At 53.1% G+C, this 24,571-nt stretch overlaps 2 protein-coding genes and 1 long non-coding RNA gene across 16 annotated transcripts; 2 read left to right on the top strand and 1 right to left on the bottom strand.

The window, feature by feature from the left end:
* Nucleotides 1-2,392: 2,392 nt before the first annotated feature.
* Clcnkb (chloride voltage-gated channel Kb) lies at nucleotides 2,393-24,421 on the bottom strand. Of its 9 annotated transcripts, none has more exons than XM_087551315.1 (24): nucleotides 24,262-24,421; nucleotides 15,499-15,589; nucleotides 14,788-14,911; nucleotides 14,611-14,653; nucleotides 14,324-14,439; nucleotides 13,434-13,540; nucleotides 12,550-12,678; nucleotides 11,992-12,120; nucleotides 9,894-10,033; nucleotides 9,428-9,505; nucleotides 9,276-9,354; nucleotides 9,069-9,194; nucleotides 8,610-8,694; nucleotides 8,428-8,529; nucleotides 7,851-7,935; nucleotides 7,420-7,593; nucleotides 6,763-6,832; nucleotides 6,499-6,609; nucleotides 5,946-6,159; nucleotides 5,237-5,370; nucleotides 3,306-3,394; nucleotides 3,073-3,156; nucleotides 2,777-2,863; nucleotides 2,393-2,661 (listed from the first exon to the last, which is right to left on the bottom strand). In XM_087551315.1, the coding sequence occupies exons 6-24, from the start codon at nucleotides 13,531-13,533 to the stop codon at nucleotides 2,614-2,616; spliced, it is 2,064 nt and encodes a 687-aa protein (XP_087407441.1). In that variant the 5' UTR covers nucleotides 13,534-13,540; nucleotides 14,324-14,439; nucleotides 14,611-14,653; nucleotides 14,788-14,911; nucleotides 15,499-15,589; nucleotides 24,262-24,421; the 3' UTR covers nucleotides 2,393-2,613.
* LOC148006132 (uncharacterized) lies at nucleotides 5,751-16,030 on the top strand. 6 transcript variants are annotated; one of them, XR_015620513.1, is made up of 7 exons: nucleotides 5,751-5,974; nucleotides 7,040-7,234; nucleotides 7,985-8,068; nucleotides 9,359-9,466; nucleotides 11,578-11,783; nucleotides 11,918-12,070; nucleotides 15,797-16,030. It is a non-coding gene; the product is annotated as an uncharacterized LOC148006132 (long non-coding RNA). The 6 variants fall into 6 exon arrangements; XR_015620512.1 differs by lacking the exon at nucleotides 7,040-7,234 and adding an exon at nucleotides 8,275-8,637; XR_015620514.1 differs by lacking the exon at nucleotides 7,040-7,234.
* On the top strand, nucleotides 20,051-23,537 carry Hspb7 (heat shock protein family B (small) member 7). Its single transcript, NM_031607.1, has 3 exons — nucleotides 20,051-20,315; nucleotides 20,811-20,944; nucleotides 22,168-23,537. Exons 1-3 carry the CDS (start codon nucleotides 20,120-20,122, stop codon nucleotides 22,345-22,347), a joined length of 510 nt encoding a protein of 169 aa, NP_113795.1. The 5' UTR covers nucleotides 20,051-20,119; the 3' UTR covers nucleotides 22,348-23,537.
* Nucleotides 24,422-24,571: the final 150 nt, after the last annotated feature.

Below are 24,571 nucleotides of genomic sequence, written 5' to 3' on the forward strand. Positions count from 1 at the left end.
AGCACTCAGGAGGCAGAAGCTGATTAATCTCTGAATTGAAGGCCAGCCTGGTCTACAGAGAAAGTTCCAGGATAGACAGGGATACACAGAGAAACCCTGTCTTGAAAAACTGGGGGAGGAGGGAAGATTATATTTAAGTATGTGTGTGTGTGTGTGTGTGTGTGTGTGTGTGTGTACATGTGTGTGTGCGTGCATGCATGTGTGCGTGAGTGTGTACATGTGTGTATGTGAGTGCAACTTTCCCTGGAGCCCACAAGAGGTCATCAGATCCCTTAGAGCTGTAGTTGCAGGCAGTTTCTGACCCTCCTGATGTGGATGTTGGAACGAAACTCAGATCCTCTGTAGAAGCGGTTAGGGCTCTCAACTCCTGAGCTGACCTCCATACCTGGGCAATCCTGTCTGTTCGGAGAAAGACATTATCGGTATCTCGATAGAAAATCGAATCGAATCTATAGAACATTGGCAATATGGATATTTTAACAACAATTTAAAAAAAGATTTATTCATTTATTATATATAAGTACACTGTCGCTGTCTTCAGACACCAGAGAGGGCATCAGATCCCATTACGGATGGTTGTGAGCCACCATGTGGTTGCTGGGAATTGAACTCAGGTCCTCTGGAAGAGCAGTCGGGGCTCTTAACCACTGAGCCATCTCTCTAGCCCCCAACATTTTCTTTTTTTAAAGATTTATTTATTTATTTATTTATTTATTTATTTATTACATGAGCACACTGTAGCTGTCCTCAGACATACCAGAAGAGGCCATCAAGTCTCATTACAGATGGTTGTGAGCCACCATGTGGTTGCTGGGAATTGAACTCAGGATCTCTGGAAGAGCAGCCAGTACTCTTAACCACTGAGCCATCTCTCCAGCCCTCATTTTTTTAAAAATAAAATTTTCTAGATTTATTTTTAATTAGTATTTGTAGATTTGTAAATGTGATTGGTTTCCTTCTGAAAAAGTTTAAGTGCTCAAAAAACAAAGTGAAACAGGAGGATTTCCTTTTTTCTGTTTTCAGTGGTGCTGTACCGGAGATCCAGGTTCTCACTTGTGCTAGACAAGCATTCTGCTACTAAGCCCTGTCTGCAGCCGGCTTTTATGTTTTCATGTGTAAGCATGTGCATGTGTGAACATGTGCACGTGTGTGTGTGTGTGCATGTGTGTGTGCAAATGTGCGTGGAGATGCCGATGTCAGGTGTCTCCCCTCTGTCTCTCTCCAACTTTTTGTATTTTGTTTGGTTTCTTTTTGAGGCAAGGACTCACTATGTTGCCCTGGCTGACTAGAACTTGCTATGGCGACCAGGCCTGCCTGCCTCTGTTTCCGAAGTGCTGGGGTTAAGGGTGTGAGCCACCACTGCTCAGCCAACCAACCCTTCCTTCCTTCCTTCCTTCCTTCCTTCCTTCCTTCCTTCCTCTTTCCCTGTTCCCTTCTTTCTCCCCCTTTCAGAGCTGCTGATTCATAAACTGGAGGTAGGAGTGGGGACCAGGTCAGAAAGGAAGTGAAGGTTGTGGCTTTTCTGAGGACAAAATCCCCATGGACGGGACTGTCCTCTGGGAATAGGACATGGAGAAGAGGCATGAAAGTGGGTTGGAATCTAAGTGAAGTGGGGCCACAAAACTTGGGGAGGGCAAAGAGCAGGGTGCAGGGACAACAAAGTGAGGTATCCATTGGTCATGGTGGGAGCGCATGGGCCAATGGATTATGGGTGGCATTTGGAATGCAGGCCACTCAATACTCAGGTGGTTTGAATAGATATTTGGGTTGAGGTACAGACCATGAAGTGGTTTGAGGTATTGGGGTGTCATGGACTTATGTTTAGACTGTCATCTGATAGCTACCCATGCCCAGTTACAAAGCCTATGGCTGAGTGGCCCATCACATTGAGTGGGAGGGCTGGAGGGCCCAGTGGTCAGGTTGGAGCTGTCTGTTAAAGAGAATGAGATCTTCGAGGCTGGCTTCGCTGTACTGAGTTAAGGGCGGGACAGGAGAGGACAGATCCAATCTGCACATGTGAAGCTTGGTTCTTAGGGGACATGGATCACGCGGTATACATTGTCTGGACAGGCAAAACAATTGCAGCGATAGGAAACAGGGGGCTCTCTTAATGACCGTGGCTTAGAAGGCCACTCAGAGAGGAAGCTTCCCCCTCACTCTGCACACCCTTAAGAGAGAAGAGAGGGGGTTGGGGATTTAGCTCAGTGGTAGAGCGCTTGCCTAGCAAGCACAAGGCCCTGGGTTCGATCCCCAGCTCCGAAGAGAGAGAGAGAGAGAGAGAGAGAGAGAGAGAGAGAGAGAGAGAGAGAAGAGAAGAGAAGAGAAGAGAAGAGAAGAGAAGAGAAGAGAAGAGAAGAGAAGAGAAGAGAAGAGAAGAGAGGATGACAGTGGCTCCAGAAATCAGTTTTATTTTTCTCAGAAGTCTTGGTTAGCAGCAGACAACCCTAGAAGGACCAAGGGTCCCGATGTGACAGAACGCATTGGTGTCTTCATTTACAACCAGCTCCTTCAGGGTGGGGAGAGGTGAATGTGGAGTCCTCTCCTCTGCAAAGTGGAGATGCCCTGCAGCAGCTGAGAGCGACTGGGCGCCAGGCTGCCGACTCCCAGGCTGACTCACTTGGGAGCGGGCGGATTGGTCAGGGTTGAAATTGCTTTCTTCAGCTGGGGTAGAGAAACAGCGGACAGGGAGGAGGGAAGATTAGAGGTGAGGCTGGTTGGAATTTGGTGAGCCCCCCCACCCCACCTCAGCTCTGTTCAACCCTCAGGACCCCAGTACCTCCACCCAGGACACAGAGCCCACAGCTCTGCCTCGTGACGTCACGAACAGCAGCTGAAGGTTCAGCAGCTCAAAGAGGTTGTGCGTCTGCGGGGGTGTTGAGAGGAAATGCTAAAACACCTCTCTGCCCGCAAACCACCTCCTTGCCCGGCGAGCGCATTGCGATGCGAAATCTGACCACTAGGTGGAGCCAGAGCCCACGCGAGGAGCCTCTGCTAGCAGGGACCGGTGCCGATTATCCAGCCTCCCCCATCAGGCCTCCACCTCCGTCCCGCACGCTCTAATTCTCTCTTTACCTCATGCAGGGAGGTCTCCGTGGACAGCTGAAGTGTCACTGGCTGGGTGGGGCAGCCGTTAGCCAAGATATCCTGGAGACAGGGCTGGGAATATGGGAAAGGATGTTGGACACCTGGGCCAGCCACCAACTTCTAGACCTTGATCTCTGAACTCCTGTAGGTTAGCTGTCCCCTCCCTTCACAGCCCAGCTCGCCAACTCCATCCGGTCCCCTCATCTGGCGGGAGGACCCACCTGCTGGCCTGGAGCCCAGGAAGCTGAATCGGTATGGAGGGACTGCACCAAGTGGGTCCTTTTGACAATGCCCACCAGGACCTGAGACTCTTAACAAATAGAGAGAGAGGGATACATTATGGACATAGAACACTATAAATTTTTTTTCCTTTTTCTTTTTTTCCGGAGCTGGGGACCAAACCCAGGGTCTTGCGCTTCCTAGGCAAGCTCTCTACCACTGAGCTAAATCCCCAACCCCAGAACACTATAAATTTAAGACATATTCACTGAGTACCTACTACGTGCCAAGAACATGCTAGGCGCTCTCGTGTCTGAAACTTACGTAAGCTTGTGTGTGATGTTAGAATTCTTATCGCCCAGTTTACAGAAGAGGAAACTGGGAGGTCTGGTGGGTTAATTGTTACTCTAAACCGTTCAGCTTCCATAGTGACATGGCAGCTGAGGGCAGCTCAGCAAGGTCGCCAGAGGCCAGCAGACCTGAGGCGCCCCACCCCCCCGCCACATTTTAAGAGGCGGGAGCAGTAGACATTGGCCTCTTGGCATCTGGATGTCACAGCTGAGCTCTCTTTCCTCTCTGTTTCCCCTTCAGTTGTTCAAAATCTGAGTCAGGTCAATGGAAAAATGAACCCAGAGGTACAATCTGAGACCTAACTGAGCGCTGGGGCTAAGCCAGTCGGGCGAGCCTGGATACAGGGAGGGAGTTTACACGCATCTTGACGGTTAGTATGTGTTCTTCAGTGAGGATCCAGCTTGATCGTGTATCTTTCCCCGGTACATAAAACCCCTAGGCCTGGACATGGCTGTAGCTCCATGGCAGAGGGCTGGCTTAGCATGAGCTGGCCCTGAATTCAGTCCTAACCGCCATAGACTTGGTAACCAGATAATACAAAAGAGGTGCCCCTCCCCCCTTTAATAAACCAGTGGTTTCTAGGGTGGGCTGTGGGATCTAGCCAGGGCCCGTTTCTTTGGGAGTTCCGTGGGGCCCAAAGCCGTTGTTGGTTCCAGGAGGTGAATCTCGGAAGGGCCATCCCTATGTAAAAATACGTAGAAAATGTGTTTGCTGTGATCTCCCCCACTGGTGAGAGCGAAGCCCCAGACATTTGGGTGGGAACCTGTGGTGACCCTTCCTATTTTCACACAAGGACACTCACTGCCGGTCATAGAGCCGGAGAGGTATCTCCATGAGGTTCTTTCCCTTGTCGGTGACTTTATTCTACTTGCCGTGGGGCATATGAGGTGACCTTGGTCGTGCGTGCTGCTCACAGCTCAAGCGGGCAGCCCAAGGGCAAACGGGCACCGGGCCCCCACAGTGCTACACGGACTGGGCGTGCACCCTGCCTCGCTGGCACGGAGGGGACACATGGATGCATAGGTGCCCCGGGGAGGTTCAGGTAGCTCCTCCCCTACCTGGGTTATCTTCCTGCCTTAAATACAGTGCTCTGTGAACTGGAGAAGGGCACTCTCCCCCTAAGTTAGTCACTCCCTAAGACTTAATACTCTCCATTTGCCTTTAAGAGGATGAGTTCATCTTGGCGGCTGGAACAGGGAGGAGGGGGAGGAGCACTCGGGGAATATGGAGAGGAAGCTTCTGGAAGATCCTAGCAGTAACCCCGTCCGTCCATGAGGCTTGGGTCCCAGAATTCAAAGAGCCAGTCCCAGCTCTTCCCGTTATTTCTCATTAAGCACATCACCCCTACTTTCTCCAGGGGAAGTGGCTACTGAGTCCACTTTCTCCATGAAGAAACTGGAGCTCAGAGACATTAGGGAACCTGCCCCAGGTCACACAGCTACCCAATTGCAGAGTCTAGATTAAGAAACACATCTAACACCACGCTTTTCTTGCTGCCCTGACACTCTGTGCCTTAGAGGGAAGCAGGGGGAAGCCCACACTCTCCTCTCAGGTAGCCACCTTCTCAACAGCTGCAGAATACCTGTCGTCTCCACCAGGGGGTACTGAGTCACATCCGTGGAGATCACAACTTTGATCACTTCCTCCAGGGGCATGTCCTTGGCCAGCGTGGTGAGGGTACAGTTCATGAAGTGACCCACAGTCACAAGGTGGGAACTGTGGGCAGAGGGAGGCATCAGTCAGGCCCCCGAAATGGGAAGATACTGACCCCTGGGAAAGGCGGGGTCATCCCAAGGAGCCTTACTGGGAGAAGATCTATAATTCCCAAGGATAGGTTTGCAGGAACCCATAGGTTCTAGAACGAGAAGCTATGAGAACCACACCTATTAAAGACTGGGAAACAGGCTTGTCTGGAACTGGACCTTGGATTCAGCGACACTTGGAGCCTTTTTTGGGGAGGGGGACCAAAGATGCTAGGGTACAATCTGATCAAGGTAGAATCTCAGAGTCCATTTGTTACCAACCACCAGAAAGGCCCTCAGAGCAGGGGAGAGGAAGAGAGCCCCGCCCCCCCGTGCTCATTTCCTGTCAGCCTCGCCTGACGAAGACCCAGCTTCCTGCACCTAGCACATGGGACTGTGGGGGGAAGTTGGGGACCAGAGGGCAGGAGTGTATCAGCCCCTGCAACCCTACAGTTCAAAGTCAGCTGTGCTAAGGTTTCCCAGGAGTCCCTCCACCCCCACCCCGACCACCCTGGACATCATCACCCCATCAGCCAGCCCGAGGCTCACCCAATCTTACGACCACGGATCCACGGCAGGTACGGCAGTTTCTTGACAATGATGGTGCCGTCGTAGAAAGAGGGCTGGTAGCTCTGACAGATGGCATTGGCCGCCAGCACGGCCATCAGCACAGGCAGTGCATGAACGATCTGGCCGGATACCTCAAAGGCCAGCAATGCTGTGGAGAGGGTGTGGGTCACCGCCCCTGAGAAGGCAGCAGCACCTGCAGGGACAGAGCCAAGGTGGGGGTCCCAGGCCAGGGGCCAGGTTCACAGAGGGCAAGGTGGGTACAGTGTGACCAGGGTTAGGTCCGGCAGTGCACAAAGAGCACAGACTGTAACTGTCGGAAATACCTCGTCATGCCAAGGAGAAAGGTGGGGGATTGGGGAAAAGAAGAACAAGAGAAAGAGAGCTTGGGGGATGGGAGGGCTCAGGGAGTGGACAGGCCTACTGAGGAGAGGGGGATCCTCTCTTATGGGCAGCTCAAAGGCTACTCCATAAACTTCTTTGTTTGCAATCAACCTGTGAGGTAAGCCCGCCTGCTGGTTCCAGATCCACTTACCTGCCAGAGCATAGGCCCCGGGCATGATGGGACTGACCTTGCCTCCAGCCACAATGCCCTCTGGGAAGGCCAAAGATAGAACCTCCCCAAAGAGGCGCCCGATGGCAGCTCCTGCCACAGATTCAGGGTGAAGGAAACAACCATGCTGACTTGACCCCTCAAGCCCTGCCCCATCCCTAGTACCACTTTGGGAGGGAGACGGTATGGGGAAGTTATGGCCCTATGCACTTAGGCCCTCTCAGACATTCAGGACTCAAGTCTTACCGTAGACAAAGATGGGCAAAAAGTATCCTGCGGGGATGGGGATGGTGGTGGCCAAAATCAGCATCCAGAACTGTAGGGAGGTTTGACCCACATGACAAGAGTTAGAAGCAACACAGAAGGACATGGGCAAGCCGGGGAGGGGATGGGAGGGTCCTAGAGAAAAGAGGGCCCAGACTGGAACCCACAGCAGCATATGGCTCTAGGGATGATGGAACCAAGCCTTAATAAAGCACCCACTGTGTGCAAGCACGGGTCAGGTTTGTTTTTCTCTTCTCAGCCTGCCCTTTAAAGAAAAAAAGAAACAACGATTCCATCTCAAAGAATGCAGGGTAACTGTTTTTGTACTGAGCCTGACCACTTCAGTCTGGTCCCTGGAATCCACAAGGTGCCACGGGTTGTGACGGTCACCCAGCAACCGGGAGTTTGGGGCAAGCAGGGGAAATACTAGTTCCTGAAGAGTCTGGGCTATACAGTGAGTCTGAACCTCTCAGGTGAAGAGGGAAAATGGGGGGTGGGGAATTGAGGCTGGGGAGGTCCACTGTGGGCAGGGTCGGAGCAGGGACCTGGACGTAGGAGGCGGTGCTCCAAGCTTTAGTTCAGAAAACAGCCTCATGTCACCCAGGACTTGTCATGGCTCCGCCCATACAAGGGACCCACCTTCATGACCAGGAAGAAGACTAGTGTCCCAAAGACAGTCATCTGTGGATGACACCATTCCAACCACAGGTTCTGGGGATCAGGCTCCGCTGACCAGGGTGGGGACGAGTTCTTGGTCATCAGTGCCCAAGAGTTGTTGTCAAACAGTGTCTCCAAGTACTCTGACATAGACAGCTGTGACAGAGGCATCGGGACGTAGGTCAGCACAGCCACCCTTGTCCCACTGCCCTCTGAGATTCCGTACCTCAGCCCTTTCCTGGCTGGGGACCCTAAGGATGGCCTTGCCGTGGCACAGCTTCAGCCTTGTGTCCCCAGAAATGACCTGCAGGCATTTTCCTTAGTGGGTTTTGGGGGGACTGGGAGGAAATGCACATGACAGGGAATACACATGGAGGTTCTCCACTGCTCCCACCCAGCTCTGTGCCCCTTACCCGGGAAGCCATGAAGCGACCCACACCAGGTGGATAGGTGATGGAGGCCAGGACCACAGCAGCCAGAGCTGAGTACAAGGGCTTGCTGTGGGGGAAAGGGAAGTTATAGTTTGGCCTCCTCTCTTTCCCCACAGCCTTGGGGTTCACAGTGAAGAAGGAAGGGGTAACAGCAAGGAAACTACCAGGTATCTCCGATGCTCCCCCAAGAAAGAGATGAGGTGAGACCAGGAGACCTGATGGGGTGCCTAGAGGAGAGGTGGGAGAAGAAAAGGACCGGGAGGAAGGACCAGCCACACCTAGATGGGCACTGGCCTTGCTGGCCTAGGACATAAAGCAAGTATGCAGGAATTGGATAGGAGAAGAAGCAGGACTCAGGGAGGGGATACGGATGGGAGGGACACAGGCAGGGGGTTCATTTCCATAGGAGTTGGAGAGTGGCAGTTGGACCTGACAGGGGACTTCGTGTGAGATCAGGAAGGTAGTGCTTTGGGGGTAAGTGGGAAGAGGGGTTCCATGAAAGGGGTGAGTCTTTATGGCAAGTCTAAAGTGGGGCACTCCCTGAGGGGGCCCAGCCCACCTGGTAGCCAGCAGTTTGGAGGTGAACCCATTGGACTTGAGGAAAAATAAGGAAGTCCGCTGGCAGTAGTTGTACCCGCAACTCAGGATGCCACAGATGGCCCTGGAAGTGGAGGTGGCAGTGAAGCCGACGCCAGCCACCTCAGCTTGAGCATGGCTTTCGGGCCTCGACACCCCACTCACCCCAAGGCCACAAAAAAGAAGATCTCTGGTAAGTCAAAGGGTATGTCCACTGGGAAGCTGGTCTTGTAAATGGAGGTGATGGTCTCTGGGGAAGGAAGAAAGTGGAGACCCTGTGCCGGCCTCCCTCCCTAACCCAGTCTCAGAATAACTCGGGCAAGGATTTCGACCCCTTGAGGGGGGTGTCACATATCAGATATCCTGCATATCAGATGTTTGCATTCGGATTCGTAATAGTAACCAAATTACAGCTCTCAAGTAGCAACCAAATAATTTCACCCTTGAGGGTCACCACGCCATGAGGAACTGTATTAAAGGGTCGCAGCACTGGGAAGGTTGGAAGCCATTGTAGAAGAACAGGGGACTCGAGAGAGGAGGATTGTCCGGAAGGAGAAGGAAGCAGAACAGGGAGGGGGTCACAGGAGAAAAAGGGTGGAGACGAGGTCCCAATATGGCGCTCACCCTGTTCACTGTTGAAGACCGCCAGGAGGTGAAACATGAAGGCCCCGCAGGTGGCAGCGAAGAAGCCCCTCCAGTAATCCCAGACGGAGAAGTGAGAGGACATGACCTCGATGCTGAACAGAACACCTAGGGGGCACACGACTCAGAAGGACCTCTATTCCCCCACTAGCTGCAGGACACCGAGAGCAGGAGGGCGAGGGAGCTCACCACTGATTGGGGCGGCGAAGACCGTGGCCACACCCACTGCTGCTCCTGCAGCCAACAATTCCATTTCTTTGGTCTTGTTCTAGGAGGAAAAGCATCCTGGGCTTTGATCTTTACACGCGTTCCCCAAGGAGACCCAAGCCTGTGAGACTCACCTCAGGTTCCCCGACGGTCTTGGTGCGCACGCGGCCCAGGTAAGCAGCGATCATCACGCTCAGGTGCACAAAGGGGCCCTGAAGGGGGCGGCAGTGGGATGTTGCTGGGGAAACTGGATCCTACCTCCCCATCCTTCCTCTTTCCCTTCTCCCCTTTTTCCTCTCTTCTTCTCCCCCACTTTTCCCTCCCCTTCCCCCTTCCTCCCCTTCTTCTTCCTCCTCCTCTTCTTTTTTCTTCCTTCTTAGGGCCTTAGGAAAGAACGGTACAAGCTTTGCCCAGGAATGGCCCAGCATCAAATCCTCGCCCTAGCCCCTCCACTATCCTGAGATATTTTTTGTCGCATTCCGGGACGTGGATGTGTTCCCCTAAGACTGGGTTCCCAAGGATAGGCTGGCTGTGGCGTGGTATAGAATACAGAAGGCAGAGCGGGATGATGGGAGGGTAGTGGACCCTCCATGCCCGTACCAGTTTTCCCAGGAAGATGGTACTGCCTGTTGCCAGGGTGCAGGAGAGGCCCACCACCTTGGCCCCGAAGTTCTTAATGTCTAGGTAGTCCTCCAGGATCACACCTGTCAAGATGGTTTTCACCTCGGGGATCCCAGACCCTGGTCAGGTGGGCAGAGGACAGAGGGAGAGAGATTCTGCATTAATTCTTTAATGCACTCTCAGGGCACTTTCCAGTGGAGCCTCTCCTAGACCAGAGAGAGAGGCTGCTTTAGATTCAAGAAATAAACTGGGTGGGAAGGGCACACCCCTTTTAATTCCAGCACTCGGGAGGCAGAGGCAGGAGGATCTCTGTGAGTTTGAAGCCAGACTGGTCTACAGTGTTCCAGACAGCCAGGCTACAAAGAAATCCTGTTTTGTTTTTTTAAGATTTAAGGCCCTGAGTTCGGTCCTCAGCTCCGGAAGAAAAAAAAAGATTTATTTATTTATTTTGGATTCTTTTTTTCGGAGCTGGGAACCGAACCCAGGGCCTTGCGCTTCCTAGGCAAGCGCTCTACCACTGAGCTAAATCCCCAGCCCCTATTTATTTTTATGTATTTATGAGTACACAGTTGATGTGTTAAGACACACCAGAGGAGGGCATCAGATCCCATAACAGATGGTTGTGAACCATCGTTTGGTTGCTGAGAACTGAACTCAGGACCTCTGGAAGAGCAGGCAGTGCTCTAACCACTGAGCCATCTCTCCAACCCAGAGAAACCTGTCTAGATAGATAGATAGATAGATAGATAGATAGATAGATAGATAGAAAGAAATTAAAGAAATACGCTAGCTATGGTGGTACATGCCTTAATAATCCTAGCAATCAACAAGCAGAGACAGACAGAACTCCATAAGCTCTAGGCCAGGCTGGTGTATGTAGCAAGTTGCAGGCCATACAGAGCTATGTAACAAGACCCTAACTTTATTTATTTATTTATTTATTTATTTATTTATTTATTTATAAATTATTTATTCCTTTTACATATATGAGTATGCTGTAGCTGTGTTCAGACACAGGAGCACAGGAGAAGAGGGCATCAGATCTCATTACAGATGGTTGTGAGCCACCATGTTGTTACTGGGAATTGAACTTTGGACCTCTGGAAGAGCAGTTAGTGCTCTTAACCATAGAGCCATTTCTCCAGCCCAAGACCCTAACTTTAAAAAAGACTTTTTCATATCCAAACAGTGATGGCACATGTCTTTAGTCCCAGCACTTAGGAGGCACAGGCAGGCAGATCTCTGAGTTTAAGGTCAGCCTGGTCTACAGAACAAGTTCCAGAACAGTCAGGGCTATACAGAAAAATCCTGTCTCAAAACACCAATCCCCTAAACCCTCCTTTTTTTTTTTTTTCTTTCAAGAAATAAACTCACAAGGCACAGTAAACTCCTGAAACTTACAGGATTTACAAGGTTCCTCCCCAAAGTTGTATCAGCAGCAACAATTGCAAGGGAGAGGCAACGTTCCCACAATTGGCAGAGGCCCACCTTTCATCAGTTGCCACCCGTGCTAGGTTTGGGCTTTTTGGTGATACAGAGGCATCCTGTAACTCACCCCTCTCCCATGCTCTGTAAGCCCAGTAAACTCATGACTTCATTAAACTGGACTTTGGTGAAGTCAATGTTTGGTCTGCTTTGGCGCTTTATGTTTGTGTCTCCCCAGGAAAAGTCACAAAGCAGCCTCATATTCCATACTCCGTATGGATTCATAACAGCCACCAGAGGAAGAAACTAGGGGTCAGATGTACCTTCAAGAATCCCCCTGACTACTATAGCTGGAGGCAGCTCTAGAGGCCAGGAAGATTTGGCCATTGGCTACAATCTTGAATGGGAACCAATCCTTCCTGACCTGGAGGAACCTGGGAAGTGGTACGGAGGAGCTGGTGATGATCCAACCCTTTCTCCCCATTTCCCTGTGTGACTTTGGATAAATGGCTTGGCTCTTCCAAGCTTGCCTCCTCCGCACTAACATGGGGTTTTCTGTTCCTGCCTCCCTCCTCAAGCCATACAGGATGTGGAAAGATTTGGACCCATGGGGTCTGCAGGACAAGACAGAGACCAGGTGACCATGACTCACCTCCAGAGGATGGTGTGATGCTCTGTGAGAAGCCGGAGGAGAAGGACAGAAGAGCCACGGGGTACACGGTCCAAGAGAGGTACCGGAGCAGGTGGCCGTCCCCAATCTCCCTGTACAGCCACTTATGTGCTGGAGATGCCCAGTGGTCAGGGAGCCACCCAGAGCCTCAGCCCTAGGGGCCTATGGTGCCCACTTATAGACTAGGAAAGGACCCAAGGCCACCCAGTGAATAGTAGAGGAGAAAACTATGCCTAGGATCAAGGACCACTGAGCTGAGAGCAAGGTGGAAGAGAAGGAATGGGGCAGCCAAGCGTAGAAGAAAGAGGCTCTACCCTCTCTGTGCAGATGTGATGGGGGGATGGGGATGGGAGACCAGCAGGGCACAGAGGCTTGCCTAAAGACACATGGCAAGTCATGAGCTAAGTAAGGTTCAACTCCAGTCCTGGCTTCCCATAGCCGCTCCCCCATGCCTCACTTCCCACGGCGGTCCAGCTGGCATCCCAAGCGTGTATAGGAATCCCACCGCCCCGAGCTATGTGCGTGCCTGGGAGGCCTTACCTCTGACCACACGTCCAATAGCAAAGTTCATGGCATAGCTGATCAGAGCCATGAGCACCCCGAGAGCCACCAGGAAGTACCAGTCCTCACCCACACGGAACAGCCGCTCTTTCAGCCACTCTAGGCTCCCTGGACAGGACACTGGGGTCACAGCTCTTTCCTTGGGGACTGCTCAGGTTCTGGGCAGGGAAGGTCAAGCCAGACAGGGTAGAGACCACAGGACCAAAGATCAAAGTGGTGAAGAGAGACTCTATCTCACACAAGGGTGAAGCATGGTCTGTGGCAGGTGTGTGGGTACCATGCATGTGGCCCTGCAGAAGGCCTTTGACCTTTCTTTTTTTTTTTTTTTTTTTTTTTTGGTTCTTTTTTTCGGAGCTGGGGACCGAACCCAGGGCCTTGCACTTCCTAGGCAAGCGCTCTACCACTGAGCTAAATCCCCAATCCCGGCCTTTGACCTTTCCTTCCATCTCCTCCCATACTGGGAACTTACGAATGATCTAATGGAAAAGCTGGACTCTGCAGGTCTAATCTGTATTTGGGTAGGGTCTGCATCCTAGAGCGCACTGGTGGGGAAGGATGTCTATCTGTATCCCAGGTCAGCAGCTGCCAGCCCCACCTCAAAGCTCACCCTCTCTGGCTATGGCCCCTAGTGCCTGTCCCTTTACTTTTTCTCTTTCTGGAGTCCCTGCTTTCTTTACTCTCTGGCTACAAAGACAGATTCGAAGCAATGAGCACACAGACTCTTCCTTCAAGCCACCCAGGAGACTCTGAATGTATCATCTGGGAGCAAACAGAAACAGGGAGGTTGATCTTGGGCCTAGGGGGGACATTGCTCCATGGGACTCTGCGTAGGGGCGGGGGGGGCGGGGGGACATGTTTCTTACCCTGGATGTTTCTGCGGATTCGTGGGCACGGCCTCCAGAGTTCTTGCAGAGGCACTGGCTTCCTGGGGGAGCCCTCTCGAAGCCCCACTATTTCCTCCATGGTTTCTCTGACGACAGGTGGACAGTTGCCTGGTGAGCCACTATGCACCTGTGCCCCACCTCTAGGACATTCCAATTAATGTACTCTCTCTTAAGTAAAAGGAAAAGCTGTGGTCTTGTGAGTGTGTGTGTGTGTGTGTGTGTGTGTGTGTGTGTGTGTGTGTGTGCGTATGCATGGGCTATGTATGAGTACTCATATGACCCATGGGGATTTTGTGTACATGCGTGGTAGGTATCTGGAAGGTTCTTCTATGTCTTACATGCAAAGTAGTATCCTTCTGTGTCTAGAAGTCCTAAACAGAACCATCCTCCTGTTTTAACTCCTACCACTATGCTCCTGAGACACTCAGACTTTTCTACTGCTCAGAGTGAAGAGATGGCCTTGTCCCCAAGGGGTCCCCATGGGCAGCTGTGATGTCCTATAGCCATCCTTCAGAGCTCTGTGCTTCTCAGGAGGCCAGAAGACCCCAAGTCCTGAACAAGATCCTTGAGGGGAGATACCTCAAGGTCCCACACCCTCCATCTCCGTGGTGTCCTGGCCCTGGCAGAGCTATCCGAGATCCCTGTCCCCTTCAGCACCCACCTGTTCCTCACCTGTCAGCGTGCCCTGCCGAAACCCCAACAGGCCCTCCTCCAACACAGCTTCTTTGTTTGTAGCTCCTGTCCACCTGGACAGGTGTGCCCTCTACCAATCAACACCCTGCCCTCCCCTCCTCTCCCCTCCCCTCCCCTCCTCTCCTGGGGTTAAGGAAGCCATTAAGAATGTCCTTGAGAAACTGGCTGGAACTCACTGGCTGACCAGGAAGCTGCCGAGGAGTCAGGAGGGGCAGGCTGTCCCACACTCGGAAACTAGGCTGACAACAGAGCTCTGATGCTGCAGGACCGTGGGGACTCCTGGGGTCTGAGCCTGGGAACAGGAGCTGCTGAACTCGCAGGATAGTGACGGTCCTCTACTGCAGCTGAACCTCAGAGTCTAGGCTCTCAGCTCAACATGGAAAGGGGTTCCAAAGTAGGAGGAGGGAAGGGTTCAACAGAAGGCACCTGGGTAGGAGTAATGGGGTTACCATGGCTGGCTCACCCACTATGTTCAGAACTGCTCCAAGGGGAGATGGACCATTATCCTGTTTCAAAGGAACAGAATCTCAGAACCGGGAGGCTTCTTGTCCAAGATCACAAAGGTCAGCTGGAGTGGTGGCGTGTACCCAATACCACCACCATTCAGACGCCAGATGCTGGCCAGAGCCGGGACTCCCACCTTGGTTTGCCGGACACCAGAGTGTGCACACTGTTTTCTGAGCTCACATTGACAGTCTCATCTTGTTCAGGGATGGAGGGGAAGGCACGAGGGATGAATTGGAAGGGCTGGAGGTCACCAGGGCCTGGCAAGAAAATGAATGAACTCTTCATCTAACCTCTAAATCTCAGAACACTGTCCCTCGGTGCCATGCTTCCTAGGAGCTGTAGCTCTGGCTAAAAACCCTGTGAGGAAATGTCATAGTGAGAAGACAAAGGAAAGTGTGTGTGTGTGTGTGTGTAAATAGGCGTGTGCATGTATATGAGTGTGCATTCATGTTTGTGTGTGCATTGTGCATGTGTGTGCATTTGTACATGTGTACATTTGTACGTGTGTGTAAATATGTGTATGAATATGCATTCATATATTTGTGTGTGCATTGTGCATGTGTGTGTAAATAGGCATATGTTTGTGTATGCATGCATATTTATGTGTGTGTGCATTTGTGCATGTATGCATTAGTATGTGTGTAAATATGTGTGTGCATGTGTATGAATGTGCACTCACATGTTTGTGTGTGCATTTGTACATGTGTGTGTGTCTGTGTGTGTACGCTCACACTTTAGAAGCACTGTTCTGCCATCCAGTACGGCCTGCACATGCTTACGAGTTGAAGTAATGACACCACTTTGCAGATGCTTGGTAGAAGGTCAGAGAAATGGCGTCTCTTACCAACGGTCACACAGCAGAAGCTGAGCTCAGGCCCAGTCTGTCTTCTGTCCCATCTCCAAGCTCCCAAGGCTTTAGCAGGGCCACGGCCACACTATAAAGAGCGTGTGCCCAGTGCCACTTTTAGAATATTTGGTGGCTGGTGACGCAGCTCGGCTGTGAGTGCCTCCCTAGCGTGCGTGAAGCCCTGGGTTTGGTTCCTAACACTGCGTAGGCTCAATGTGATAGCCCACGCCTGCAGCCCGGTTCTTGGGAGGCAGAGGCCGGAGGATTAGAAGGTGATGCTTATCTTCCATTACAGAGCGAATCGGAGTGAAACCTGGATGCATGAGACCCTGTGTCAAGAATGAGGGAGAGGGGGCTGGAGAGATGGCTCAGTGGTTAAGAGCACTGATTGTTCTTCCAGAGGTCCTGAGTTCAATTCCCAGCAACCACATGGTAGCTTATAACCATCTGTAATGGGATCTGATGCCCTCTTCTGGTGTGTCTGAAGACAGCTACAGTGTACTCACATACGTAAAATAAATAAATCTTTAAAAAAAAAAACAAGAATGAGGGAGAGGAGGAGGAAAATCTAGGGAAGGGGTAACTTGCACTCTCCCTCTGCCACCCCAGTCAAAGCCGCCACTCTGAACATCATGGTCCTCCAGTGAGACTCTTAACTGCCTCTAACCCTAGTCACTTCAAAACAGGAGCAGGTATATTTTCCACCATGTGGAAGGGGGTTGGAGCCTGTTGTTCTGCACAGCCAGGGCTAACCTACCCTTACCCACCTGTCAACAGACAGTTAGCTGTTCTGTTGACAACCCAAACATGTCTCCGGTGTCGGGCAGCTAACTGGCACTAGCTGGCTGGCCACACATGTCCACACTCCACTGCGAGCACCAGGAAGCTGAAACAGGGTGTCAGGGTAACACCCTCTCCAATGCATTAATCCTACCTGCCATTGCCCTACCCCAAGAAGGTCTTCCTCTTATGCCTAAGTTCCCGGAGCCACAGAGGCAGCTATCAGGCTACAACAGCTCTGAAGCCACAGCGGATCTGCCACCAACTTTCCTCACTCGGGTACTCGGTCACTCTGTCCCATGAGTCTTGCAGCATGGCCTGCCTGCCTTTCATTCATCTAAGTCTCCCAGGTCTAAACACCTTCTAGGAGGTGTTCTGTAAACAGATTCCTGACTCCGGCCTTCAGGCTGGCTGGGCAGAGAGCTGAGGGCAAAAGATTCCTGGTCTTCCTGGTCCATACCGGAAGCAGTTTGCTTGTTTGTTTTTATTTGTTTATTACCAAATCACCAGGTTTATTCAGGGGCTGGAGAGATGGCTCAGCAGTTAAGAGCTTGTTCTTGCAGAAGACCCCTGTTTGATTTCCAGCCCCCCACGTGGCTAATTCACAATGATCTATAACTTGTTCTAAGGGATCCAATATTCTCTTCTGGCCTCCATGAGTGAGCAACACAGCATGCACGTGGTACCCAAGTATACATGCAGACAGAACACTCGCCCCAAAAATTAAAAAGGAATAAGTCTAAAAAAAATGATTAAGGGTTTATTTTATTCTTTTTTTTTTCTTCTTTTTTCTCTTTTTCGGAGCTGGGGACTGAACCCAGGGCTTTGCGCTTGCTAGGCAAGCGCTCTACCACTGAGCTAAATCCCCAACCCCCCGGTTTATTTTATTCTTAATTGTGTGCCTATGTGTGGGTGCATGGGTAGAAGTCAGAAGGTGGTGTTGCGTGCCCCGGAACTGGGTTATAGGTGGTTATGAGCCGCTATTGTGGGTGCTAGGAACCAAACTTGGGGCCTCGGCAAAAGCAGTATGCTGAGGTGTCCCTCCAGCTCCCCAGGTCAGAATCTTGGGGAGCACCTGTGTTTGTGAAAATGCTCCCAGAAAGGAAGACGCCCCAAATGTAAGAGGCTGAACCATCATCTTTTTTTTTTTTTTGGATTTTTTATTTTATGTATGCATGTATGTATGTATGTATGTATACTAATTTGTGTGTAAAAATGTTTGCCCGCTAATATGTCTGTGCACCACATGTGTTCGTGGTGCTCACTGTGAAAACCAAAAGAGGCCATTGGATCCCCTGGACCTGGAGTTCCAGAGGGCCACCACATAGCTGAGAATCAAACCCTGGTCCTCTGGAAGAGCAGCCAGTGCTCTTACCTGCTGAGCCATCTCTCTGACCCCTGAGGTTCTTGTCTTTGACAGTCTCATACTTGTGTACTATGCACTGAGATCACCTTCACCCCACTCTGTGACCCTCTGTCGTCCGGTTCCACGTCAACCCTCCTGCTGACTCACCCTGCTCCTAGGCGAAGGTGCCTCTTTACCCAGGTCCCATGCAGACAGCCACAGCTGCCGTGTGGTCAGGCTTGCGAGGACATGTCGTACGCAGGTGACAGCACCCACCACCCACCTCCCTCCCTGTCCTCCTATCCCCTCTTGAGTGATGTTCCCTGGGCTTTGGGGAGGTCACTTAGGGCTATTGGCTTTGTGTTTTACAAACAAGGTTTCAGGGAAAATGACCTCCAGCTTCCTATGAGGCCAAGGCTGACCCTGAACTCCTGATCCTCCCGGAGTGACAGGCACGTCCCATCACACCCAACTATGGACCGGATCGTCTCTGAAACTCCTCCTGTCTCTGTGATTTGACGGAGAAGCATGCCTGGTATCAGGAGAATGACCTTGATGACCTTTTGAGGTCCTGACTGGCCACTGAAGCCAGGACTCAATATTTATGTGGATGACTCCTCAGGGATGTGGGGAAAGGAGGGGAATGGTGGGCGGGTGTGGGGGAGTAAAGAGAGCTGACACCCAGCAGCAGTGACTCAGGCCCTCAGCACCATGACAGTGTGTCTGCTTTTAGCTGGTGGCTCTTCTTTCCCTGGCAGGCTTCTCCAGAGGGCCCCCCACATGACCCCCCACCTCTTTCCGTCTCACCTCAGTACTGGCGAGTCTCTGAAGCCTTGCCAACCACACTTCAGCTGGGAGAGGCAATACAGACTAGAGTACCAGCAGGAATCTGGGGGTGACAGATCCCTCTAGCTCCAGTCATTACTCTGCCCCACAGTTGTACTCTGCCCTGTTCTCACTTCCCAAACCACTGGGGATGCAGCCAGGGCCAAAGACAAGCAGCACAGTCCCCACAGCTTCAGGGACTCGCAGAAAAATGGGGAGAGATGTGAACCTCCTCAGGATTAGGGATGAGGGAAATCACAGAGAGGTCTCAAAACTCACAAAAACTCTGCCAGGGGGGCAGAAGGAGCCCTGTGTGGGCTGGAACAAACAGAGGCTTCCATAGGGGAGGGGGGAGGAGAAGAGAGAGAGAGAGAGAGAGAGAGAAAGAGAGAAGAAGGAGGAAGAAGAGGAGGAAGAGGAAGAGGAGGAAGAGGAGGAGGAGGAAGAGGAGGAAGAAGAGGAGGAGGAAGTGGTGGTGGTTCTTTGGGAAGGTGAAGATTTAGAGGAGTGTGTTCCAAAACCACTTCATGGGCTGAGGCCAGTTCCCCTTCTGAAAGAGCCTCCCCTGGCTTCTGTCCTGCCCAGCACCACAGAGTCTGGGCTTCTACTCATAGGCAATGAGAAGAAAGGAGATTCTTGGACACAAGGGTCTGGCACATCTGGATGGAATCCCAGTCATTCCGACATAGTTAGGTTCAGCCCTTCCTTTCCTAAGAGGCCACATTTCTTGGTCTGGGAACTTGGTCTTTTTTGAGCTGTGGAAGATCAAAGACAGTTCTGCCTGGAAGGGTCAGCAGTGGCCAGAGACACCCTGGAAGCCAGAGCTAAGACACCTGTCAGCGTTTTCCTTTACCTGAATATAAAGTCACGTGACTAGGACTCTAGGCAGGCAGCAGCTCTGAACTTGAGGTAGAGCAGACTGTTACCGGCAACTTAGCCTCTCAGCCTTTAAAGACAGTTACGGATGTATCTGCTCTTTCTCTGAAGCTGGGCCCAACCCCGTGCCCCACAGCCCCAACTCCAGATGCTAGCTCTCTTTTATTCTGCCAGTTATGGCCCCGAGAGTAGGGATGAGGTAAAGAATCACCAGTCCTTGTGGCAGTTGACAGGGGTCACCCACACGTTCTATCTCCCTTCCCTTGGCTTTCTCAACCTTCCCTAAGAGATAGCTGAACCTGGAGCTCCACGGAGCCCCGCAGGGTGCCTGTATGTACACACCCTCTCCTCATGAGTCTAATAAGGGAGGTGCAGGCCCTGAGAACCAGTTTGAGAGGAGAGTAGGGTCCCAGACTAGTGAGGGACAAACCACAAAGACCTAGGGGCAGGCACAGGGCAGGATCCACCCCCTGCTTTGGCAGGTACAGAGGCCCGTGGGGCTGGAGCTCTGGGCTTGGAGTGCCAGGCAGTGAGCTCAGCCCTCCAACCCTGCCCTCCTGTGTCAGGCTGTCAGCAGAGCCGTTTCTCCCAAGAAGATTTCCAGGCCCCTCTGGGCCATGAAGAGGCCTAAATTTAGCCAGCAGACAAGGGGCTGGCCTCGAGCCCAGGGACAGTTGGGCCTTATAAAGCGCTGGCAGTCAGGGGCCCCGGCACGCTTCTCTGGAGGCCTGCACCCACACGTTTCTCCAGCCCAGCCCCTGCCCGCCCGGACAGGGCCCCTGCTGCCTGTGGATGAGCCATCGGACCTCCTCCGCCTTCAGAGCGGAGAGGAGCTTCCGTTCCTCCTCTTCTTCCTCCTCCTCCTCCTCTTCTTCGGCCTCCCGTGCCCTTCCAGCCCAGGACCCACCCATGGAGAAGGCCTTGAGCATGTTTTCAGAGGACTTTGGCAGTTTCATGCTGCCCCACTCGGAGCCCCTGACCTTCCCAGGCAAGTGCTGGGGCTCTGAGGGGAGAGGAGGGGCACAGGTGAGGGACGTCTGCTCCAGGCCATTACTGAGCATACTGTGGCCACCCACCTACCAGGAATAGGTGCTGCATGGGTTACAGCCACATGTGGCTGCCAAGACAGACCTGGCTACCAAGACAGATGTGACTGGGAAACAGGTGGGCCACCTGGGACCCTAGGGATGAGATGTGATTCAAACAGTTCCACATGGCCAGTATCATAACGGGAACCCAGGAGGTTGGTGCTGGGACTGAGGGGCGACTGGCCCCTCAGAGCTTCCAGGTCTAGGTCTAAATTGCTAAAGGAGGGACTCGTATGCATAGACCACCTCACTCCATCCCTCAGGGACAAGGTAGGCTACAAGAGGGGCTGCTGTCTGGGAGAACCACTCATTTCCCCAAGAGACGAGCAGAGATCCGGGGGGTCTGAGGGTCAGGCTTGCTAGGTGACCAACTTACAAAGCAGCCTTGTCCACAGCCCGTCCCGGGGGACAAGGAAACATCAAGACTCTCGGGGATGCCTACGAGTTTACTGTGGACATGAGAGACTTCTCCCCTGAAGACATCATTGTCACCACCTCCAACAACCACATCGAGGTGCGGGCTGAGAAGGTGAGTCTGGCCCCTGGCTCACCCCAGAGTCCCCCACCTTCGCTCCTGCAATCTGATAGTCTAGCTGGTTCTGCCCGCCCTACTTGTCACCTGTCTTTTCAAGAATTCATACCCTGATGTGTGTTCCTTCCCTGTCGTACTCACCCAGGGCAAACTGCAGCCCTGTCCCTGTGGGCTTGAAGGTCAGGGACCTTTACACATCCCTCTCCAACCTAAGGTTCACAGGACCTGTCTTTGGGGGACATGCATGGCAGCCAAGGGCCGACTAGGGATGGGCGAGGGATCTTTGGGATGTGGGCAAGAGAGGAACCCAAGTGATTGAGACATAAGGGGGTGAGGAGACCAGGAGAGTGACCCAGGTGGAAAGTGACCGCAGTGGAGTAAGAACAGCTCCCTGACACAGGGTAGAGGAGGTGGCAATGACACACCCAACCTGGGTAGCATGGTCCATTCTTATCATATCTTTCCCTCGCCTTCATCCCAGAGCCAAAAGGGTGGGTCCTGTCTTGGCACCTCCATACTGGGCCTGAGGCTGAGGGTCACATCCATCCTATACCTCATGTACTTCACCAGAATCTCAGGGTGCCTAGCTCATCAGAGAAGGCATGGCCAGCACAGACAGCAGCTGCCACAGCCCTTAGGCAAGCCGTGCTGATTCTTAGAGGATATTTACCAAAGCTTTCTTGCCACCCCCAAGCCTGGCCGGCTCCCTTAACTCAGGCTGGCCACTGGGAAACCCTGCCAGAGGTTCGAGGACTGAGCCACTGGCTGCACGTGCCAGCCCCACGTCCCAAGAGTGACTCAGCCGGTCGACTCCACTGGACGCTATGTGCTAACTGGGCTGCAGGGGAGGGCGGCGGCCCTGGTCGGTGGACACTCAGGGTGCCTGGGGATCCAGAGGGCACAGTTGTGTCATCTCCCCACTATGGCTCGAGAGTCCCAGACTTCCAATCACTGCTGTAGCAACTCAGCCCCTATTGAGCCCCACCCAACCCCACTCTATACCCAGCTTCCCTCGGGACCCATAGAATGCCTCTGCACAGCCCTTGGCTCCTGGCCATCCCAACACCCCTGGTCAGATCTTTTGAGCCTGAAAGCTGAATCCCCCGTCATAGAGTGGGGTAACTGAGGACAGAGAGCAAAAGAGAGACTCTGGCATCACCAGGACCCAGGGTGGGGCTAAGGCTAGGGCAGCCATTCCTGACCTGTTATCCGTTCCCCAGCTGGCAGCTGATGGCACAGTCATGAACACCTTTGCTCACAAGTGCCAGCTACCAGAGGATGTGGACCCTACGTCGGTGACCTCGGCCCTGAGGGAGGATGGCAGCCTCACCATTCGAGCACGTCGTCACCCACACACAGAACATGTCCAGCAGACCTTCCGGACGGAGATAAAAATCTGAGGGTCTCCCCACCCCTGGCCTTCCCCCCATCTCCTCCCCCACTGGCCTGCTGGTGAGGTCGCCATGACCCCTGACAATGCCCCCCCCAGAACATCTCAGCCTAGGCCCCAGTCACTCCACACACTCTTAGGCCCCAGGTGGGTCACCCCTGTCCTCTCTACCCAAGGCAATCCAGGGACCCGCTTACCCTCACCCAGATAGGCCCTCCCTATCTTAGTTTACAATAGAGGGGCTGAGGTAGCCACTTGGGGAGCAACATGAAGACGGAGTCCGTAACACAGGGTGGCATCAATGGCATTTCTGCAGGGCAGGGGACCAGGGGCCCTCCCAGCAAGGGGAATATGAGAGACTGGCCACAAGCAGTGCTTCTGGCCCATGCAGACTGCCTCAGGGAAGGCAGAGAGACAGCCATGACTGTCACCTCCCTTGTAACTCTGGAAGCCTCAAACCCAGGGCTACCTGTCACCCTGAGCCTCTAACAACTACTTGTACCAGCAGGGACACCTGTACCTAGATGGGGTTTATTAGAATGACACGAGGTTCCTATCTCCAGCTGCTGGTGCATGAGGCCAGAGCCCCAGCCTCCTGGGTGGCTCCCCCTGCAGAGAGGGTCCTCTGTGGAAGTGAGAGGGAAACCCAGGACTTGTACACACAAATTCACACCCACACCATTGTCCTATCCCATAAATACCCATCCCCATTGGTTAGAGCCTAGTTCAAGGCATTCTAAAATCACACTTAGTTAGCATCTCCGTTTCCGTCAATGGAGACGTGTCGTCTCTGAGCCAGCCGGATGCCCAGTTTTGTCTGTGAAGCCAGCGCTGCCTCAGGCGCCCTCAGCCTCTCACCTCTGTGCACTGGGGAGACGTCCCTCCATTCTTGAGTCACATGCCCTGCTTCACCCTAACTGCAGACGGCGGCCACAGGGAGAACCCCAAACCAGATCCCTTCTGGCCCCTAAATCCAGTGCAAAAACCCTTGTCAGCCTTAACCCTGGGGGACCTGGGCTCTGACTCAGACTCCACGTGTAAAAGCAGGTGTAAAAGGGGGAAGCTCACTGTTAGTTGGGGTCCCAGGCGCCTCTGGCTCCAGCAGTCTTGGGACCCTTCAGATAGGGAGGGGAGGGGGGAGGGGTTCGTGGGAGACTAGTCTCTATCACCTGTACACAATAAAAGGACAGTATGACAGACTTGTGGAGACCCCACCTGAAGTTCTACCTGGGAGGAGGGGCGGAGTAGGTGGGGAGGACTTCTGGGCTGGGGAACCGAGGGGCTTCCAAGTCTGGGAGAGAGGCAGCCTGTTCTCCTCCAACCCACTTGCAGAAACCCCGGGGTAATTCTTCAGAAACACTTATAGCACCCTGTCTCCAGGCTGCCTGTCCTTCTCTATGGATTCATTCTTTAGTTCAAGAGGAATGTCTGAGCTGGACTCACCCAGCACTGTGTTCTGCACTGTCACAAACCAAGGGCTACGACGTCGTCTTCTCTCTCTCTCTCCTGGATGAGTTCTCCCTGAGGCCCAGAGAAGCTAAGTGATTGGCCCAAGCTCACACAGCTCGGAAGATACAACCAATTGGAATCAGGGGGGCGGGGTAGGGCCGCTGCAGGGAGGGGTGCTGAATGATTGTAAGCCTAGTGTGTTCTGGGGATGGGGGTGGGGAAGGGGTCCCCTCGCTCCTCACATCCCCCCACCGGGAGCTACTGAAATCAGAGTGTCAGACAGCTCCCCAGAGCAGCTCCGTTGGCGGCCGCGGTCGGAACAGGGAGGGAAGGTGGGGGGCGCAGTATTTCCAGCCTCGTGAGTCACGGATTCCGCTGGGCTATTTGCAGCCCCAACACTCATCAGCGCGGGGCTGGGGCGGGGGGCGGGGCTGACAACCTTCCCCACTCGCCCACCACCCGAGGTCAGGTTCACCTTGGCGAGAAGACCACGTCAGCCTGAGAGCCAGCGCTGGAAGGGGTACTGCCCCAGAGGTGGGTGGGGTGGGGTTGTGTTGCCCATCCCAGGTAGGCTGCTCCACAGGTCGCAGCCACTGCACAGGTTCCTGCCGCTGGAAACCAGGTTCTTCTGGTCTAAGGGAGCCCTGGGCTGTCACTCCAGCCAAGGTGACCCTGCTGACCGGGAGGGCGGAGATACGGGAGCGGCCATCCACAAGTCTCTCCTCAGCTCCGCCTGCTGGGGCACCAGGGTTGGCCCACCCATTTCTAGACTAAATATAGGCCTG

This window comes from Rattus norvegicus, chromosome 5, assembly GCF_021556685.1.
Source record: "Rattus norvegicus strain SHRSP/BbbUtx chromosome 5, alternate assembly SHRSP_T2T, whole genome shotgun sequence".
In the NCBI taxonomy this organism is placed as follows: domain Eukaryota; kingdom Metazoa; phylum Chordata; class Mammalia; order Rodentia; family Muridae; genus Rattus; species Rattus norvegicus.